The sequence below is a fragment of the Pelodiscus sinensis genome, chromosome 3, assembly GCF_052426305.1.
Source record: "Pelodiscus sinensis isolate ZL-2025 chromosome 3, ASM5242630v1, whole genome shotgun sequence".
In the NCBI taxonomy this organism is placed as follows: domain Eukaryota; kingdom Metazoa; phylum Chordata; order Testudines; family Trionychidae; genus Pelodiscus; species Pelodiscus sinensis.
In genome coordinates, this window is record NC_143054.1 from 72,000,416 (window position 1) to 72,020,361 (window position 19,946).

The following is a 19,946-nucleotide window of genomic DNA, read 5'->3' on the forward strand; positions in this document are numbered from 1 at the left end:
CGCTTGCGCAAAAGGCTTCTTGTGCAAGAATCGTGTATTGTAGATGTAGCCCTACAATATAGAGAGGGTTTTAACCACTTTCCTGGGTCCCAAGGAAGGAGCAGATTGGTGAAAGGGAGAAGAGGAACTTGTCTCAGAAGGCTTCTTGGAAAACAGATGTCAGCAGGCTGTTAGATGAGTTTACTTATTATGAAAAATGAGTTCTCAGCCCCACAGAGTCCATCTCCTTTCCTACTTTGAACCTATGGACCTTACAGTCATCAGATAGCCTGCTTAGAAATGGTGATCACAACAGAAGAAAGGTGCTTCTTTTGGAGAGGAGATGAGTTCAGACAACAGACAGAGCAAAAAAAGCTAGCCATGAAAGCCATCATGCCAGATCCACAGTCCTGTGTCATTGTCTCTCTCAAAAGGTGTTACTGTGATGATCAATCTAATACCATAGATCTCTCCCACCCATTAGGCAGAGGCAGACTGGTGCAAAGGATCAGAGTGCATACTACCAAAAAGCACACCATTAGCTGTATTCAATGAAATGAGAAATTGTTCATTCCAGACTAGCAGGTTCCTTCTTACAGAAATGAGCTTTGTGAAGAGATTTTGTGTGGTGGTGATAGGGATGAAATTCTTCTCCCACATGCTGCGAAGTGCTAGCAGACCCACTCAACATTTACTACTGCAGCTTCAGAATAGCAGCAGCAAACACAGCTTCTGTTTTGATCCTCCACTGGATGAAAGATGTTTGACCAGTACATTCAGATAGTGGCCATATCTTTTCTGGACATATCTTCTCCACCCTGGCACTAGAGCAATAGGGTAAGACCTCCTCGTTCCCCACAAAGTGGAACCAAAACATTTTTTCCTGTTTGGTCTTCCATGGTCATTCTCTGTGATCTGACCCTATAGTAGCACAATTACTACAATTTAATAAGATCATACAGCTAGCAACTTTGGCTAGATTTAGGAGTAATTACTGAAATCATTAAGTCCTTAGTATTCTCATTAAAAAAAACACACGGCAAAATTTTATGTAGCTGTTTTCTCCTTCTATACTCTATAAAGAAAAATATCAATTTTTCTGGTGAATAGGTAGAAATTTAGACATAAACAAAGATAGGCAAAACAACATGCTTTCCTTTATACTCAGTGACATAATCAATGAGACTTCTTATTTAAATATAAATTAAAAGCTTAATTATATTTTATATCAGAGTTGAAAGGGTCAAATGGCTGTCATATTTCTCTTAATATTGAAAAAAATATGGCAGAGTTAAGATAATGCACATGCTCTCATGACAACGAACACAAGTACACAAATACACAGATGGTTTCAACATATTTTACTCAATGGTAAAATTACTGAGGTCCCAAAATCAACTGCCATAGTTATGAAAAAGTTTAATATATTTCACGAGCATGCAAATACTTCTTTTTACATGATAATATGAAACTGGAGTATAACTGAAAGCAAAGGTCTCTTAATATTTCAAAAAGAGTAGCAATGAATACACGTATCAAAATGACAAATCTTATGCATTAGTAGCAAATGCCACTTTAGGAAATTTATAAGCTCGGCAGAAGTGATCAGAATGGAAACTCTTTAAAAAGTCTACACACAGTTATTTCTGTACTAAAACCCAGTTGTGCTTTTGCAACTTTACTACAATTAATATAGGGGAGGGACAGAGTTAACTTACAATCACATCTCTGCTATTGAAAAGTTTCAGATGAGTAGCTGATTGTTACTGAAATCATGTGTGTCAAACTGATAGATCAGAAGACAAATATAGTCTTTTCTATGTTTTCCAACTTTGTTTAGTTTGAGCATTTTACTAGGGATGTAATAGTGTAGTTGTCTAAGCGATTAACTGATAAGCAAGTGCTTATCAGTTAACGCTATTAACTACACACAACCCTCCACCCAATCTTTTAGCAGGCTGGCTGACAGGCTGGCTCAGTCCTGGCTCATACCAGTCCCAGCAACTATTCCCACTGCAACTCTGCAGTACAAGCACTAAAAGCTGGCGAATGAGCAGGCTCGCTCAGTCCCAGCTCACACCAGGATCTGACAATAACCCCCGCTGTGGCTTTGCAGTACAAGTGCTTGTAGTTCAGAGCTTCAGCAGGAGTAGATGCCAGGAACTGGAACAAGCCAGGACTGAGTGATAGCTGAGCTAACCCTTATCGATTAATCGTATAGTCAACTAAAATTTTGTTGACTACACAATTGACATGCTTCTTAACATCCCTACATTTTACAAACGTCTGCATGTCCACTTGGTTGCATGGGTCTTTAACTTAGCTGAAAGGTTGGAAATATCTTCTGGAATGTTTTGAAATAACTATTTCATGTAGACACACACTGAAGCACACTGGCGAATAATATGGAAAGGTCTGCACAACTGTTGACCAGGTTGATCCAGATTTGTGGATAGAGAGGAATTCCAGCTGTATTCCAGTCCCCAAGTGTACAAGAAATAATGGTTTACAATGGAAATGCTGACTGTTAACTATTATGACTCAAGTGTGACACTATAATAGTAATTCTTAGATTGCTGTCAGCAGTTAGCTGGTTGAAAGGCTTTAGCAGGCTATATACCCAATTTCAGTATTTCAGAAATATTCTAAAATAAAAATCTGCTGAATATCTTTGAATAAGATGATTGATAATAAAATTCTAAGAAGTAACATAAATTAAAATTGAAATTGTAGCCTATTTTTTCTTTATGATGTCTAAGGAAGGCCTGAAAGTGGGTTTTTTTCCACCCACCTTTTACCTTAGAAATACCAGGAATGTCAAGCCTGGTCTGCTCTCTTTTTTCTGGAAGACTTCTTGGAGACAATAAAAAAAAAGTGCTTCAGCCATTAAGTAAAGGGCCAGGGTATCAAATTGTAAACAAAGATGTCCTTTTATCACAGGTATTTCACAATTTTTTAAGTTAAATACATGTTAAGAAACTCAAATTTCAAACAGTCTGAACAAAAACATTTCCCTGTAATTAATTAGGTTACACTTCAACCAGAAAATATGATAACATAATTCAAAGAGATCTTCAGTCACTACAGAGTGTTCCAGACAAAAACTGTGATTTGAATGTAAGAGTCAAATAGAAATATATCATTTAAACAGAATAGAAACAAAACAAAAATCAAATCAGACCTTTGTTATACTTCATAATAAAGCAAAAACAACAACAACAAAAAAACCCACAAAAAAACCACCGAAAACAAAAAACCTATCACCTTCCACCTTTACATTATTCTTACGTGCATAAGTAAGATTATACTATTTGCCCACTTTAATACTTTGGCAGGCATAAAATATACCACTACTTCTATAGTAAATAAATCCAATTCTATTTACAATTATAAACGTAAGCCAAGAACCATTACTTAAAAAAAAATTAAAAAAAAGTAAAAATTTATATGCACCCTGAGGAGTGAAATTTTACAACAAAAACAATACTTATTTTAAAACATCAATATCTGTAAACACCCATAATGTAAACTTAAGTTCTCCTGTAACTGGGACATAAATGTTTAATTCTCATTTACAATGAATACACTTGTGAATACATTATATTAAAATAAGTTTGCATTATACATTAGACATTATAAAATACATTGTAAATACTTTATATTAAAATAAGTTTAAAATTTATTTAAAGAAATGACCACTGCCAAAATAACATGATATCTTGCACAGAATAACTCTAGGGCACACATCTGTCAGGTAAACAGATATGTCTAGATTGAAACATGTCTAAGTAGCACAGTATTCTGAAAGACAATGGAATGGCTCCTAGCTGTAAATCACATGGTAACATCTGTATGTGAATGACACATATTTGGATTGAGATTTCCTACAATATTCTGTACATTTTAAATCAGAATGGTGGTTTATAAAATCAGAGAAATTTGGCTTGTTTTACTAAATGATTTATAAAGCATTGGCATTGGTATAAAGAGTTCAGAAATACTAATTTAGGTCCATGGAGGTCACTAGTTCATTGCTGCTCCAAGGCACTTCTCTTTCAGTGGACAGCTATTTACTTCATCAAATTGAATTTCTTTGCTGATGATCTTCTTTATAGCAATGGTGTGTTCAGCCATGCAAAGTGTTATGCTTACTTTCCCAAGATGAAACATTGGTCAGCATCTGCTAGAAAGGTGACAATAATGGAGCTGATCCCAAATGAGAGATTGTGTCTGGTGGTCTGTATTCACTATTAGTGTCTAAAGAGGCAAGGTTACATAATTATGAGTACATGCTGTAAATACCAATCCACAATACGGAGGAAAGGATGTTTCATTCAGATAAGTGCAAAAAGTAGGGAAAAAAACATTCATTCATTGACATCATCATCTCTCTCCTCCAAAAAATTAACAACAGTTAAGAGAGTATAGATTACCAAAGATAATTACCTCTTTTGGTGCAAAAACATCTCAGAATAAGTTAGCACACAGCCAAATCACATTGCCTTTGGTTTACAAACCCAGCATGATCATCATGATTTTACCGAACATCAAATATTTGTTTTTAAATTTGATAGTAGGTATGCACCCAACTAAGGAAGGGATTCTAATACATTATTGTGAGTAACATCATCATTGTACTTCATATGAAAGGCAGATGTTCCACAAGTCAACATAGCTTGAAATAATATAAATTTGAAAAGAAAATTACTTTTGGGTTTTCTATGCATTATCAGTTGTGACAATAAGTACATGACACAAAATTTATATTCAGTACAGGAAGAAGCAAGGTAATTTTCATTCTTTTTAGTTTCTACTATAAACTCATATGGTGGGGTTTTGTATTTATGTTATGTCATTTAAGCCAGACTGTAAGCCTGTGCCACATTTCATCCGTTTGAAAGAGGAGGAAAAAAACTTCTCAGCAGACACATCAGAGTTTTAAAATAGATACCAATCACTGTCTACAAAAGGAGGGGAAAAAGTGGCTTTTTAGTCTAGTCTGATCTTACACTATCTTAAACAATTTTTCAATCAGCATATTACAAGATAGATCACAAGGACATAATGCCAGTGGCCAAAACTAAAACACTAAAGACAGAGAAACTCCCATAATTTCTCTATTGCTAAATATTAAAGGTTCACTTTCACATGGATTTTTAATGTATCTTAGTATACATAATTTTCTTTAAAAGGGCAACAAGAATTAGTGTTTTTCTTCTTCTTTAATTTAGGTCACATATGCAGCCATTTAAACACATGCAATGCCATCAATTATAAAAGGGAAAACAATTACTTGGTACAGGATAATAAGAGTTCCCCACCAAATACATAATATGTACTCATTTCATGACTATAGTTAACATTTTTCCTCTATTTTATGGAATATTTTAATTTCTTTTTCTGAAGAAGAATGTAATCACAAATTCACAGGAAACAACACTGTCAAACACAGTGAGTCACTGAGTGAAACTCTTTTTTATGCACACATTAGGAAAGCTGGCATTCAGTTCTAGGACAACTCTATTATCAATTTGAGAACAGAAGGATACATCAAGTAAAGAAAGATCTTTACAAGACTCCAACAGTTTTCTTAAAGATGCAGGGCTTACCATCCTTGTTCCTGTTTCAAAACAAAACAAAACTTTAAAAAGTGAATGTGAAATAAGCCTTTGTTAAAGCTGCCAAGATATACTGTAGCTAGAAATCTTGTGCAACTTACTCCTCCTTTCAAATTTATTTCACTACATTATCACTACATTTATTTTGTTCGCCTTTCAAGAGAAAGGCTCTTTTCAGATAAGTTTTCCCACATTTTTGACCACAGAAGGTCAGTGGGAATGTCACGTTTTAACCTGAATTAAAAAAAATCCAGTTTTCTTCTTGTTCAGGAAAAACCCCAAGATTTCAGTGGGAACTTTTTCTGAGTACTGACACTATATTGCAAAAGCTAGATGGCTCTGTTATCACAATCTGGGTGTCTGGATTCTGTGCTCTGACACCACCACTTACAATGAGTATATAGCAAAAGGTCATGCCAAATCCATGTCCTTACATCATGTACCCCTTTCACTGACTGTAATATAATGTTGCAACAAATGCACGGTATTGAGGGACAGTCTAATGCTAACTGAAGTCGGTGGAATGTATTGATTTCAGAGGGACAGGGATTAGGAGCAGAGAGCATATGGACATTAACGCATCAAGAGTCTTTAATAACTGAACTTTTTCTACAGGGAATGAACTGCAAGAGAAATACATTTCTTATGGTTAAAAAGATTATTTTAGTAAGCAGCACCAACAGGTGATAGGAATAAGAGATATGACATCTTCTATGTTTTTAGCATTATCTGTATATAATTAGGAATGCTTCTCAAAAAGTAAATATATTAAAAGGATATATAAAGCACATTTTTTCCTTTGTCCCTCAAAGAAATGACATAATGACATTTATCTTCACAGGTCAGTCCAAGATTTTGAGAGGAGGGGGAATTTGAATATGGGATTTTAATTTGGGCCCATCTCAATTTACTAGTTTGGTTACTTCAGTTAAATGCCATTGTTCAGCACAAATGCACCACAGATATCTTAAAATCTGTCATTTAACTTTGTTGTTCAATTTGTTCCCTGGTGAAATTCTCAGGCACCTGCTGAACAGAATACCCAAAAGCAATAATTGTTCAGTGGCACTATTTTGTTCCTTTGCTGTAATCAGCATTCCCATATATGTGTTCATATATTCAACCCACCTATCCTGGAACCGTTGAGAGAAAATTATGCATGGTAGTTGTCAGAGGCAACTTAAGAAAATTCTTGAAGACAAAAATTCTATGGCGGGGAGACTTATGTTCTATGCAACCTATTGGACTTCAGTCAGAGACCCTAGAACAGGGGTGAGCAATAATTTTCAAAAGGGGGCCACTTCATAAATTTATGAAGTAACCCCAGGCTGCCCCAGAAGGTTCGGGGTCTCGGGCAGAAGGGGTGGGATGAGGAGACTTCTCATGCTCCCCATAAATCCTGGTTGGCCTGGGGGTGGTGGAGCATGCAAAGTCTCTCACTGCCTGCTCCTGCTCTGCCAGGGACACATGGCAGCTAGAGAGAAATGCCAACTGTTTAAAAACAGCCAGTGTTCTCTCTTGTGCCGCATGCCCTTGCAAGGGGGGGATGGAGGGGTGGGAGTAGAGGAGACTTTGTGCACTTCCCCGTTCCCAGGTCTCGACTGGCCTGTGTCGGGGGGAACAGCAGGGCAGCCGCGGGCTGGATCCACCAGCTTGGCGGATGGATCCAGCCCACTGAGGTCCCTTTGCCCACCCCGCCCTAGAATTATCTGGCACGGCTCCCATAAATGACCTCACTTCACTCTCCAGTCCAGTCCAATTTGAACCTTCGATTCAATTTATTTTCACTGATCTCAAATTTAAATTTGCTACAGATTTTTGTATTTCAACTGATCAACTATATATTGAAGCCATCAGAGGAAAGCTGAAGATTTTGACAGTTGGGAAGGGGACAGTTTGCACTTTTGGCACATAAGGTGTGGGTGGTGTTTTTGATAACTAGGAAGGAATTAATTATTTTAGCAGCTTTTCTTTATCACCTTTGTTTTGTGCTGGGCAATGGTGGCTATAAATTTTGGGGAGCAGGGTTTGTCAAGAACCTTTGGTAGTAAGGAGTTGCCCCAGTGCATCTGCCTCAGTATCTAACAATACAATAATGAAAAATAAACACACTAGTCTGAGGCTTTTGTTAAAACAATTAGCAATGCTGACATTCAAACTGTTGACCAATTTCAGAGTTAACAATGAGATTAGAGAAAACAGTTCACATCTCTCGGAGTTATCATTTCAGGCTGTTGGCAGACAACGTTGCATTTTTGCAACCAAATACAGGCCTGTATTTACACCCTGCATACTGCTGTAATAATCTTCATACAAAAATTGCCTTGTAAAGCATCATCTGAAAACTGATAACCCACTGGTCACTAATATCATGATGAAATGTGTGGGACACCATTATATGTGAGCTTATTAAATCCCTTTGAATGATTTCTCATCACGTGTTCAAATCACACCTACCCAAACAGAAGTATCCTGAATAAAGAAATGTATCTTTACCTAAATTTACATATAATAAACAGGGTCCTTGAGACAGCAGGGACAGCAGATGGCAAGAGACAAAGCAAATTTGCAATTTAGCAAACACAGGTGTGAAAAAAGAACATGGTGACTCCTTCTCCACCAGCCTCCATGTCACCTCCTTCAGTGTTTGAAAAAAACTTTTCTTTAAGGAATAACACTCAGAAGATTCCACTTCAAAGTTAATTGGACTATAAAAGAAAAGGACAGAAAACCCCAAGCTCACTTGCTCTCTTTCATCTAAGACGACAAAGGAACCAGCCTTTTGACTTTGGGGAAAAGAATCTGACCTGAGAATTTGGCTAGCCACACTCCTGGGAACATGCAATAAGGATTTTTACCTTGAACCCAGTCTAGGTTGTTAAATTTTAGCTACTAGAAAACAGTTTATCTTTATTTTTCTTCTAATCATATATGACCCTATACTTGTGCTCACATAAAACCTCTATCTCCCCAGTTAAATAAACTGGTCTTATTTTTAATCTAAACTAATTTAGTGTTGTGTTTCAACTGAAATGTTTGGTGACTCCAGTTAAAGTAGCAAATTGTTGAATATTGATTCTTTATAGGAGCAACAAACTTTTAATATTTGAATTGCCTTATGAGAGGGCTGGACAATGCAGAAAACACAATGCAGATTTTTGGGAAAATCTGGGACTGGGAGTATACTGAGGTCACCCAGCAAGTAGTGACTGAAGCCAGAATGTGACTGGAGTGTTTCTGATAGGCTTCTAAGATCAGAGCTAATGAATGAGGCCTGTAGCTATACAATGACACTCAGGTTGTAATCTACATACTATCTGGTTGGGACCTGGCAAGAAAGCATGGAAATGCACTTAAGGTTGTGGGGGCAGGTGCTAACACAATTTCTCACTGGTCCGCAGTGCACTCCAGAATACAACAACTGTGGAACACAGGGCTCACATTCTGGAGACTCTCATCATAACTAAGGGTGTGTTTACACAGCAGCATTATTTCAGAATAATGTCCATTATTCCAAAACAACAATGCGAGTGTCTACGTAGCAATTCTGTTATTTTGAAATAAATTTGAAATAACCGATGGCTTATTCCAATTTCTGTAAACCTCATTCCATGAGGAATAACACCTATTCCAAAATAGCTATTTCGAAATAGCTGTAGTGTTGAAGCTCCACTGCAGTTATTTTGAAATAGCTCCTCCTCAGGCCATTCAACGTAATTACTCACCAGTGCCTCATGGGGCTCTAAATTGAGGTAGCGTGTCTACATTAGGGAAGCCTGCCTTGAACTAATTTTGAGGATTCCCTGTAGTGTAGACGTTCTATTTCGAAATAAGCTATTTTAGAGTATGTCTTCTAGAATAGCTTATTTCTAAATAAGCATGTGGTATAAACGTACCCTAAAAGGCCTAGAGGTGTCAGCCCAGAATCTAGCTGCACAGAGACAAGTACATTGGAGCTCAAATGCTTACACAGCCAGTCACAGTAGGATCATTCTTACACAGGGGGATCCTCCAATGCTGTAAAGCTGGTGTGATGGTTCCTACACCACCTGTCCCCTGCAGCTGGTAGGGAAAAGAGATGTGCCTGAGGCACCCCTGTGATTTCTGCTTCCCATAATGGCCCCTTTGTACTTATACTGTGGAACTAGCCCCAGCTTGCTGAGGAAGCGCAATGAAGGCTAAAACGTATCTTTGAATCACTACTTCCTCCCAAATTGTGCTGTAAATTGATAGGCCACAGTCAAGGATCATAGCCTTAATACTGTTTTTAAATAGGAATTTATTTTCTAGAACACATATTATGCACCTATTTAAATATAATCCACATTAAGTAGCAATTTACATAGTTACATAATTGCATGATACATGGAGTCCTGCAGGTAAGAAACAAAACTGCAAGAACCAGCAACTAAAAACACCATCCAATTTAGATAGGATATTGATTTTATAATGCTTAGTAAAGGAATGAATCAAACTGGTTACAGCCCAGCAAATCTTCTCAAAAGAAGCTTCATTTTTGTCTGCCCATGAAGCCACTATGGAGTTAAATGCTGTAATTGGAACAGGAAGAGTTTTCCCTGATGAGTTTACAGGCTTTAACAATATCAGAATAAAACCAAGTGCTGCGAACTCTTGTGAATTCATTGTGAGAAATTCCATTTTGGTCTCTACTTACCCAGTCTCATAATAATGTGAAAAATCTGTAGTTTTCCCACAATTCTGGGGGACTGAAAAAGAGATTTTCATACACAATGCCCAGTTTCCACTGCTGTCTCACAAATACCTGTGTAATTCACTGGCAATGTGACTATTTGTATTAGCTAGTCCATATAAGATAAACACATGCTTTCTACTACCAATGAAATAGAAGAGATTGCTGATGTGAAGAAAACACCATATTTCGGGATGTTGACTCACAGCTTTTGAGTTGCCATCTTGCTATATAACTTATGCCCCTTGCTGCTGCTGAGAGTAGCAGAAGTGGACAGAGGAAACAACCAGATACTCAGTAATGCCTACAAGAGAAAAGGCTTGTTCTCTGGTTTGACACAGTGAGCTGATGCAGCAATGTACTTCAGGAGTGTTGTGGCATTTCCAACAGATTATGTAACTTGGCTCCAAGACTCTCCTAGCAAGATGTCTCCAAAAGAATTTCCATGAATGGACAACACAGCAGTTTCAGGATAGATAGCTTGAATACAGTAGGATAATATATTTTAACACCACATTTGATGTCATTCATTATGAAAGGTTTTCTAATAATATATGCAATACAATCTGACATGTTAATACCAGTAAGTGCTCAGTAGCTTGCTTTTACATGTAAGTGTCAACAGGTTAATTAAAATATTGAGAGAATGTAGTAACAAGCCTTCATGGCTGGCAAAGAGAAAGCACAGCCTGCAGACATTATATAGGATAAACTACCAAACTATTCATTGCTCAGGCTTTCTCTTCTAATTAAAAGGTCAGATCGATTTGTGGGCAGACACAATGCTATCATAATAGATAAGCATGAGAGTTGATGGCCAAAAAGAATGTATATGTTTATAAAATGCTTTTTTCAGTGAGCCTTTTGGAGATTTGGTTTGTATGACCAGGAAATAGGTCTTCTTTAATTTAACTGCCAGGTAGATTAACTTACAACACACCATAAAGTACATATGTTTAGGTTTGGATCAATTTGTTCTGGATGAAGTGACCATTCACCTGTTTTCCTTTCTTTCTAATGTTAGTTGGATGTTGGCCGCGTAAGTCAACACAGAATGAAACCACACATTCTGTGGTATTTAATATAGGGAGGTTAATAATTAGAAACCATGTTCTAAATTATATTGCATATGTAAAGCCCAATCCTGTGAGAAAATGATAGTTCTAACCACCCACTGAAGATAATGTGAGTGAAGGATTCTGAGCCTCTTGCGGAATCAGTTTTAAAACATGATCTTCTCAAAACTTATATTGAATTAATTTATTTGCTTCTTTTGGACCACTATCTTTCTCTTTCAATTAAATCCATTAAAATAGCCCTCAAATGTAAAAGAACCTGTCCCTAAAGGAAATCTTGGCTTATGGCAATGTGAGCAGTCCTCCAACATTTTAAGTAATGAAACCATGTGTTGCAACCTAACAGGACTAATGTAATGTCTTGTAGAGATACCTTTCCCTTCACAAATTCCTCATCCAAGAATCTAAAGCATATTTTACTTCAGATTGAAAAAGGTACTGCCATCTCTAAGAGTTATAAAAGGCTACAAATTTAAACTTTGCATAAAGTTGCTTTTTTCCCCCTTTCTGTCACAGTGGTGAAAACAACATAAGCTACACTGTAAAGGACTTTTTAACTTTAAAACAGACATTATTTTCTAGTAAAAGTGACAAAAACAGTGGAGAATATTATTCTCTTCTGCCTAATGTGTTTGTGCAAGAAAAGTCTGCTTATTTGGTCAAAATACACACACTTTTAAAATATAGTCTTTCATATGCCATACAAACACCATAAAAAGGAAAAAAAAGGCTTAGGAAAACTAGCAACCGTAACTACAAAGATTTTTTTCAACCACAAAGCATTAAGAATTTGTAAGTTTTAAAAGCCCTCATGAATAATTTTTAATTTTATTAAACTGGGACATATTTTTAAATAATATTTAAAAATTACAACAGGTCTTATTTAGGCAATATGTAGTTCTCTCTTTATACCAAGATATACATCTGAAAAAACAATAATGAAAGAATTCATGCATTTCCTTACCCAGTATATCCAACTGACGAAGATGAGTACAGTTAGCGGCAAGTTCTTCAATGTCGGTGTCACACACAGACCTGTTGGCTGTAAGAAAGAGCTTTTGCAAGTTTGGCAGTTTACGTGCAAGGCTTGTGAAACAGCCAGTACTGCTTTGTAGAGTAGGGCACCAGCCAAGATCAAGCTCCTCCAAGAGATGACACCCTGAAGCCAATTCTGCTAATCCATTTTCAGTAATGTTTTTACATCTCCACAAATCCAGAGTACGAAGTTTTTTGCACTTTGCTCCCATCATACTTGCTATCAGGTCATAGTCTTCAATCTGTGAAGAAAACAAGCACCATTCTTATAGCCTTATTTCCAGTTATACCCAAGCAGCTTTGTTTGCTAATACATCTATTGATCAGTCTAAGTGTTTTTTAATTTCTAAAGAATTTGAAGAGAAGATCACCATCATATTGGACACATCTCATTCTGCTTTGTTTAAAAAAAGACAATGACAAGGGAAGTTTGCAATCAGTTTTTAAACTTTTTTGGTTTTAAGCATTGAATAAGAAAGACAAATTAAAATCTATAATTAAAATCGATTTTCTTCCAAACATTCCTTTTTTCTTTGCTAGTGCTATTTTCTAAGAACTGTTTTCCCCCCACAATGGGTAATTAAGTTTAATTGACAGTGATCTGTCCTGCTTATACAGAGGGGCAAGCAGAGGGATAACAACAGAGCTACTGGCAGTTTAACGACACTTAATAAAACAGTGTGCATACATCTACATATGAACAAAAGAATAAGCCCCATCCCTTTTCAAGGTTGTACAGGGGTTGAACCTGGATCTAGCCTTCAAGGAAGCATTACTAATTCTCACTGTGGAAATTGGGGGAAGGAAGTGACCCACTGTATGGACAGTGTTAGTCCACTATTAAAGGCATGATAGGAAGTCTAGATGGTTGGAGGGAACAATACCTGCTAACTCTTCCAATTTCTGCTGAGACAACTGGGGGAGGCCTATCATCTCTTCCTTTGTCTTTTGCTTCCTGAGTGAATGGAGAAGTCTACCAATTCTCATGTTAAGTACTCTGCTATAGCTATAGTCACAGAGAGCTGCATGGGCCCCTCCCTCTATCAGCAATTCCTATTTTTATTTTTTTTAAGTAATCACAAATTCATAGCCCTAAGAAGCCTGTGACTGAAAATATCTTCATTAAAACTAACTCATTATGCATACACAGAGATTTATTACTGTAGGGCTGTTCACAAGTGCTGGGCTTACAAGATTAAATATGTGTTTTAAATAAAAAAGAACATTAAACATTAGTTCTAGAAGCGCAAAAAAAAAAAAGTTATGCCTACAAAATTGGCCAGTGTCCTTTTAAACACACAAATATTTTTATTCTTCTATTAAAATAGAGGCTAATGTCAATTAAGGAAATGAAGTAAATTATCTTTTAATACTTTGAGCAAAGAACAGTTAAGTTCAGTCTGAGTTATGTCTCACACACCCACATGCAAACTTGACTTCAGGAACTTACCATGACACAACTACCTAGGCTGAGGTGCTGAAGCTCTGAACAAAAGTTCAGAATGCTGAGCAGTGCTGTTTGCTGCCATTGGGGACCACATCAGAAGCAAATATGGAAAGCAAATCAAAGAGAAGAGGTCAATTAGACATTAAAGGCTGTCACCACTTTCCCTGAAATACAACTCAAAACTTGGGTTACAGACACCACAAATGCCATTTAATGAGTCCCTAAGCGCTTTGAGCATTGATTGGCTTAGAGTCAAGATAATCATTAGAAGCCTTTATGTAAGTCATTTTGGATGAAATTTTGCATGGCCTAAAGATACCTATATTCCCATGACCTATCAGTTCATTTCCCAAAGGAAAGCAGTTGGAAAGTGTGGTAAGTTCAAACAGCAAGCAAGGCCAAACTGAAAACACAGGGGACTGGTGACATCCCAGAAGAACAACAGCTCTGACATTCGCTGACCAGCTACAGCCTGATGGACCTGCCAATAGAGGCACACAGCATCAGGGTTGAACTGGGGACTTTAATGTCAAAGGATTCTCTTTGCTGACAAGGGTACTGACAATCATTGAGCACCTGTCACTAGCAACATGCAGCGTGAAACGAATGTAAAGTTTACTTTACAGTCATGTTTCTGCTATTTTAACATGTCCCTTCTGTTCAGAAAACCACTACACAACTACAAATATCTGAAACAATATTAGAATCAGGTACACCTTACAGACGATTTATATGCTTAAATACTGAGTTTTATTTCCATAAGACAAGAGCAGTCTATGAGTTTTCTTGAAAATTTGTTCTAAGAAAAAAGTAAAGCCACTCTACTAAACTGCATATTGCACTTATTTTGTTTTGTAGTTTTTAAATATACTCAAGCTGAGAAGGCAAAAGAAATCAAACAGGTCCTCTGTTTATGGATAGATAGAGCTACAAATAAAGGTGAGCTACATTTAAAAGATTTTAATTACTTTTTAAAGACATGGGGTAATTTGCACTCTGTAATCTCTGAAACCTGTGAGAGTTTAATAAACAGAAATATCACAATGAACAAACAACATAGTCTTTGAAAATCTACAGTATTTATAGTAGATGTTCACAGAGGAAAATAAAACAAGCCAAATACAAGAGACAAAAACTTGTTAATAAGTAGAAGTCCTAAAGGAGAACTATTAGTGTGTGTGTAATTTATATAAAATTAAGTCTATTTTCTATACTAAACTTTAGAATGAAAATGTCTGTGTTCTTGTCCATCTTTGCTCCCAGTTAAGTGTTAAGGCTTAAGAAGGGACATGTGCATCCTGCAGATAAATGGATAGTTGAACAGTTGGTGTCGATGGGAGGGCTTCAGAATCGTCAATCACGAGATGCTGTTTTGGGAAAGTGGTCTGTTGAGAAAAAATGGAGCCCATCTGACCAAGAAGGAAAAGAGCACCTTCACAAACCGACTCGCCAACCTAGCAAGGCTTTAAATTAGGCTCAGTCAGAAGAGGTGAAAAATGCCCACAAGTTTGAACAAAATACAGCTTTTAAAAGAGGCTTGGATATGGAAAATTACCACACGGTCATAGGAGCAACAAGGGAGTATTAGTGCTTAAACTTAAGTCTCATGATAGGAATACAAAATATGGGTAACCTCATGGTAAGGGTCTATCCTGAATCAGACTAATGAAAATAACTATTTTAAAAAGAATTTCTGAGGAGATGCAATAGTAACTAAAAAGGGAATCTTTGCAGACAGAGTATATAAAACACAAGTTGATATGGGTTGAAAAGAAATTACTTTTAACTCTGTTTATGCTATTACACGATGAACGTCCCTGGTCCGACACCCTCGGGATTGGAGTGGCTCTGAACAAGGGAATTTGCCGCACGAGAGAAGGTCAGGCTCTCCTAGGGCTCCCCTCCTGGCTGCTGCCCTGGGAGAAGCTGGAGGCCTGACCTCCTGCAGTACACCTGCCTGGCTCTGCTGCCCCAAGTCCACTCACAGGGCTGTGCTCCCTGCTCCTCCCAGCCCCACACAAGGAGACAGCTGTTCAAAGGTTCCGTGACAGTGGCAGCAGCAACAGCTGCTCCCAGGGTTCCTCAGCCCAGGTCCCAGGTGCAGTGGCAGAAGCTGCTCCCAGGGTTCCCTGGCTACGATCCTGTGTGCGGCAGCAGCAGCTGCTCCTGGAGTGCCCTAGCCCTGCATGTGACAGGCCTGCATGAGGTCAGGGAATCCCAGGTAGAGATGGCAGTAGCTGCTTCTGTGCTGTCTACCCCCAGATCACTGCCCCTTCAGGCTGCTGCTCACCAGACCGGCTTTGCTCCCACCCAGCTGCTTTCAACCTCTGTGGCTGGGGCTCTCTGGTCTAGCAACATCCGTGCTTCTGCCAGACCACAGATGCTGCCGGACCAGGGAGTCCCGGATGAGAGACGTTCAATCCGTATAATGTCTCCAATGAGGCTTTTGTGAAAGATCTAGCAACTTCAGAATGGGAAAATATATGACTGAATAGAATCATAGAGCTAGAAGAGACCTCAGGAGGTCATCAAGTCCAGCTCCCTGCCCATGGCAGGACCAATCCCAACTAAATCAACCCACCACCTCCCTAGGTAACCCATTCCAGTGCTTCACCACCCTCCTAGTGAAATAGTTTTTCCTAATATCCAACCTAGACCTCTCCCATGGTAACTTGAGATCATTGCTCCTTGTTCTGCCAACCGCACTACTGTGAACAGCCTTTCTCTGCCCTCTTTGGAACCTCCCTTCAGGAAGTTGAAGGCTGCTATCAAATCTCCCCTCACTCTTCTCTTCTGCAGACTAAACAAACCCAAATTCCTCAGTCTCTCCTCAGAGGTCATGCGCTCCAGCCCCTAATCATTTTGGTCGCCCTCCATTGTAACCTCTCCAATGCATCAACATCCTTTCTATAGTGGGGGGCCCAGAACTGGACACAATACTCCAGAGGTGGCCTCACCAGAGCTGAATAAAGGGGAATAATCACTTCTCTGGATCTGCTGGCAATGCTCCTCCTAATGCACCCTAATATGCCATTTGCCTTCTTGGCTAAAAGGGCATGCTGTTGACTCATATCCAGCTTCTCATCCACTATAATCTCCAGGTGCTTTTCTACAGAACTGCTACTTAGCAAGTTGGTCCCCAGCCTGTAACAATGCTTGGGATGCTTCCGTCCCAAGTGCAGGACTCTACATTTGTCCTTGTTGAACCTCATCAGATTTCTTTTGGCCCAATCCCCTAATCTGTCCAGGTCACTCTGGACCCTATCCCTGCCCCCAGTTTAGTGTCATCTGCAAACTTGCTGAGGGTGTAATCCATCCCCTCATCCAGGTCATTAATAAAGATGTTGAACAAACCCGGTCCTAGAACAGATCCTTGGGGCACTCTGCTAGAAACGAACCACCATCCTGACATCGAGTCGTTGATCACTACCCATTGGGCCTGACACTCTAACCAGCTTTCTATCCATCTTACAGTCCATTTATCCAATCCATATTCCCTTAACTTGCTGGCAAGAATACTGTGGGAGTATCAAAAGCTTTGCTAAAGTCAAGGTATATCACATCCACTGCCTTTCCCATATCCACAGAGCCAGTTACCTCCTCATAGAAGCTAATTAGATTGGTCAGGCACGACTTGCCCTTCATGAATCCATGTTGACTATTCCTGATCATTTTCCCCTCTTCCAAGTGCTTCAAAATGGATTCCTTGAGGATCCCCTCCATGATTTTTCCAGGGACTGAGGTAAGGTTGACTGGTCTGTAGTTCTGTGGATTGTCCTTCTTCCCTTTTTTAAATATGGGCACTATATTTGCCTTTTTCCAATCTTCCTGGATCTCTCCCGATCTCCATGAGTTTTAAAAAATAATGGCCAAAGGCTCTGCAATGACATTTGCCAACTCCCTCAGTACCCTCGGATGCGTTAAATCTGGGCCCATGGATTTGTGTATGTTTAGCTTTTCTAAACAGTTCCTAACTTGTTCTTTTCCCACCAAGGGCTGTCCACCTTCTTCCCATACTGCTTTGCCTAGTGCATTTGTCTGGGAGCTGACTTTGTCCATGAAGAATAGGGGGAAGATATACTGATACTGCTCTAAATATATCAGTATGGATTTGATAGATGATCCCAACTGTTTTAGTGCTAGCCAAGAATCCAAAATAGCAGAAACAGGGGACTCCAAGGTGATGTCACACTGCACAAACAGAAAACGTCTTCTATTTTGCTGTGTAGGTCAGTCTCGTATAGCTTTTTTCTGGTATGTACTAAAATGTTTTGAACTTCAGCTGAACAATTTTTTTCACTGGCAGTCAGCTAACCAAGTTGTCGGATGTAAAGAGGCTGGATCTTGGTGTAAGATCTGACCTTTGTTTTGCAAAATCACATTAGGTAGTACAGGTAATGTAAGTGGAGGTGATATTGACAGGTCACTGCAACAAAACCATCTGACCCAAACTGGGGCTACCATAATCATTAAGGCTAAATCTTGTCTGAGTTCCTTCAAAACCCTTGACATCAAAGGAAAGGGTGGGAAGACATGTATGATCCCTGGAGTCCATGAGATGAGGAAGGCATCTGGGGCTCAAATCACTTCTGGTATGGAACACTTTTTATTCTGGTTTGAAGCAAATAACTCGTATCCCTCACATCCCTAACTATGAAGATGCTTTGCAGAACCAAAATCTTTGATAATCCATTCAAGTTTATCTGGAAATTGTCTGCTGAGGCTATCTGATAGGGCATGTTGTAAGCCTAGAAGATGCAGAGTCATTGTTGTGACTTGATGTAACTGCTCCTCTCTGTCTGCTGCCCTAACACACTGCAGGCTATGTCTAGACTGGCATGATTTTCTGCAAATGCTTTTAACGGAAAAGTTTTTCCATTAAAAGCATTTGCGGAAAAGAGCGTCTAGATTGGCACGGACGCTTTTGTGCAAAATCACTTTTTGTGGAAAAGCGTCTGTGCCAATCTAGACGTGGTTTTGCGCAAGAAAGCCCCATCGCCATTTTTGCGATCGGGGCTTTTTTTGCGCAAAACAATACCGCGTTGTCTACGCTGGCCCTCTTGCGCAAAAGCATTTGCGCAAGAGGGCTTTTGCCCGAATGGGAGCAGCATAGCATTTCCGCAAGAACATTGACAATCTTACATGAGATCGTCAGTGTTCTTGCGGAAATTCAAGCGGCCAGTGTAGACAGCTTGCAAGTTTTTCCGCAAAAGCACCTGCTTTTGCGGAAAAACTTGCCAGTTTAGATGCAGCCCAGTTGTATTACCTATCACCACAGGGATTATGGATCCTGTAGCAAGGATAGAAATGCCTTACCATGCAGACAGCTCTGAACTCTAGGATATTTAAATGTAGATTAACTTCCTGTAACCAATCTTGCATGGAGTATTGTATGCTGTGTGACAGTTGCAGACAGCCCTGTGACCCAGGAGTCTGATACATCTCTATGTGAGCTTGCAGAGGATCACTATGACTCATGATGAAGCAGAATCTCTCCTGTGGTAGGTAAGCTCTCATGGAGCTTGACTTTAACATAGCTTTTGTTAATTCTATGCAATAGTTGGAACAAAAAACAGGACTATGTAGCACTTTAAAGACTAACAAGATGGTTTATTAGGTGATGAGCTTTCATGGGCCAGACCCACTTCCTCAGATCAAATAGTGGAAGAAAATTGTCACAACCGTATATACCAAAGGATACAATTAAAAAAAATGAACACATATGAAAAAAGAACACATATGTCCTTTTCAGATGTGTTCATTTTTTTTTAATTGTATCCTTTGGTATATATGGTTGTGACAATTTTCTTCCACTATTTGATCTGAGGAAGTGGGTCTGGCCCACGAAAGCTCATCACCTAATAAACCATCTTGTTAGTCTTTAAAGTGCTACATAGTCCTGTTTTTTGTTCCAGCTACACCAGACTAACACGGCTACATTTCTATCACTATGCAATGGTTGGATTTTCTTCTGCTGAACTTGAATGCCAGTGTGGTAAAAAGCTCTCTGAAGAAGCGAATCAGGTTAGTTACCTATTTGGGTGATCTTCCTTGGATAAGCCAACTGTTGAGGCATCGGT

General features: G+C 38.7%; 1 protein-coding gene across 3 annotated transcripts in view; it reads right to left on the reverse strand.

Moving 5' to 3' along the window:
• Positions 1-1,381: 1,381 nt before the first annotated feature.
• Positions 1,382-19,946, reverse strand: part of FBXL4 (F-box and leucine rich repeat protein 4) — an 84,480-nt gene continuing 65,915 nt past the window's right edge. For 2 of the 3 annotated variants that reach the window (XM_075923918.2, XM_014571175.4), the window contains exons 6-8: positions 13,870-13,941; positions 12,349-12,661; positions 1,382-5,599 (exon numbers count right to left, since the gene is read on the reverse strand). In XM_075923918.2, the coding sequence (XP_075780033.1) occupies positions 5,436-5,599; positions 12,349-12,661; positions 13,870-13,941 (549 nt within the window). In that variant the 3' untranslated portion in view covers positions 1,382-5,435. The remainder of the gene's footprint in view (positions 5,600-12,348; positions 12,662-13,869; positions 13,942-19,946) is intronic. The other variant, XM_075923920.2, reaches the window with a different exon arrangement.